This window comes from Rhagoletis zephyria, unplaced genomic scaffold, assembly GCF_001687245.7.
Source record: "Rhagoletis zephyria isolate East Lansing unplaced genomic scaffold, Rhagoletis_zephyria_1.1 Rzeph_scaffold_43069, whole genome shotgun sequence".
NCBI classification, from domain to species: domain Eukaryota; kingdom Metazoa; phylum Arthropoda; class Insecta; order Diptera; family Tephritidae; genus Rhagoletis; species Rhagoletis zephyria.
In genome coordinates, this window is record NW_016200124.1 from 448 (window position 1) to 2,568 (window position 2,121).

Here is a 2,121-nt window from a genome sequence, read left to right on the forward strand (position 1 = left end):
TATTTTTTCCTTCATCTTCCCCCACCCCCTCCCATTACCTCTCTCAGTGCCGGTGATGGACTGCCGCGAAGAATTTTCGCAAAGCAATTAAATTTCGCCACGCCCTTCATCCGAACTTCGCCCTCCCAAAAGGGCTTCTTCTTGTTGCCGTCGCCGTTGACAGCTGCGTTGGCTGGCGTTGGCACGCCCCCCACCGGAGCCATCGCCACCGCCGGCGCCAGTGGGCGAATGTTCANGGGCGAATGTTCATGGCCAGCGCCGCCGCCTCCACTTCATTCGGCTCGGGGCCATTGGCATTGGCAGCATTGGCGTCACCATTCTCTTGGTAGCCATTGGTCACCACTGCTGCCTCACCGCCTTCGCCGACGACTTTGCTGGCAGTCTCATCTGCCGAAGCACTGTCGCCCTTGTCGTCGTTGTTCTCCTTGCGAGTTCGCTTACCACCACTGGAAGACGACGACGACGACGACGACAGTCCATTGTACTTGGCGGACTCACCAGTCGACGACAGTGGTCGCTTTTTGCTGCTGATGCTGTTGCCGCCGCTGCCACTGCTGCTGGTGCTCTTCTTCTGAGCAGCACTTTTGTCTGAAGGCGCCGCCTGCTTCTTCGTACAGATCAAACAGTGGTCGCTGAAGATGTGGATGTCGTGCTCCGAGGTAGTGTCGCGCAACAGGTCAAAGAAGTTCAGCGGGTCACTGCTGCTGCTGCTGCTGGAGGAAGAGGAAGAGGTTGCCGCTGGCTTCACTGGTTCCCTCTTTGCCTCAACTGGCTTCTTTTTAATGGGCGTGTGGGCTGGCCCTTTAGCTGATGAAGAGCTGCTGCAGGCAACAGTCTTTGAAAAAGTAGAAGCATGACTAGAAGCTGTCTTGCTACTACTGCTGCTGCTGCCATGAGAGTGATGGCGAGCGTGGTGGGAGTGGTGGCCAGAAGATGTTGCTGACAATGATGAGCCACCAGCTTTGGAGGATGAACTAGAGGAAGAGGTGGCGGTGGTGGCCATCTCCGCCTTCTTAGACAATGAAGTCGGTCCTGAATGAAAACAAAAATATTAGTTGCTTTGTAACTGTTAACTTTTCCCACTTTCCAAAGACCTACCATTCTTGAGCGGCGCCTTTGGAGCAGCCATCACCTCCTCCGAAGTAGCGGTAGCCGTGACAACAGGGGCAAGAGCAGGGACCTCACTGGAAAGAGTGGCATCACTTGCCCCAGCACTCCCACCACCACTGCCTCCCTTGACCAGCACCACGCCCTTGTGCGTCTTCTTGAGGACCATGGGGGGCTGCATGGCCGTCTCCTCTGCCTCCTTCATCATCATCTCCAGCTGCTCCCGGTGTGCATTCGCCCGCCATTCCTTCAGCTTACTGGAGGCCATGTCNTCTCCTCTGCCTCCTTCATCATCATCTCCAGCTGCTCCCGGTGTGCATTCGCCCGCCATTCCTTCAGCTTACTGGAGGCCATGTCGTCGGGCGTCATGACCACCAGCCGACTCACCGACACCTCTTTCAGCATCACCTGCCGGGCGAGGGTATTGGCGGCGTCCTTCAGGTTGAAGCGCAGCGAGCGCGACTTGGCGTTGTACTGCTTCATCACGTGCGACTGGCTGCTCCACAGCTCCTCGTCAATCCGCGCCACCAGCTTCTTGATGACGCGGCGGTGGCCGGGCGAAGAGTCGGCGTCGCCATTCCCTCCGCCGCCAATGCGCGCCTTCTCCTGCTCATTAAGGTCGGCGTAGCTGGGGGGAAGCAGTTGTTTGAAATTAGCAAAAAATCCAAAACATATCGCTTACCGAAGCTCAAAGATCTCCCGCAGTGCCTTGCGAAAGTTCCGCCGCATCTCCTTGGGATTGGGCTGCGACGAGGAGTTGGAGCGCTCCAAAGTGCTCGACTTGCTGCTGCTGCTGCCGCCGCTTTCCTTCTCCTTCTTCTCCGCACTCTTTGACTCTGAGGCTTTTGAAGCTGTGGATGCTTCCTTCCCTTCCTTCGAGGTGGACGACGTCGAGTCCTTGCGCTCTTTTGATGACGAGGACGTTAGCGAGAGGGATCGCTTCTTCGCCGATGAGGAGGAGTCCTTCCCCCTCTTTTCGTCCGTCTTTGAGGAGGAAGTGGAGGACGAGTGACT

The 2,121-nt window shown here is 57.1% G+C and overlaps 1 protein-coding gene across 1 annotated transcript; it reads right to left on the bottom strand.

The window, feature by feature from the left end:
• Nucleotides 1–232: 232 nt before the first annotated feature.
• Nucleotides 233–2,012, bottom strand: LOC108355177 (uncharacterized protein DDB_G0271670-like; the record flags this gene model as incomplete). The annotated part of the gene is made up of 3 exons (XM_017606352.1): nt 233–835; nt 1,495–1,735; nt 1,790–2,012. Coding segments are annotated over 3 exons (1,067 nt in total), but the record flags the coding sequence as incomplete, so codon positions are not given.
• Nucleotides 2,013–2,121: the final 109 nt, after the last annotated feature.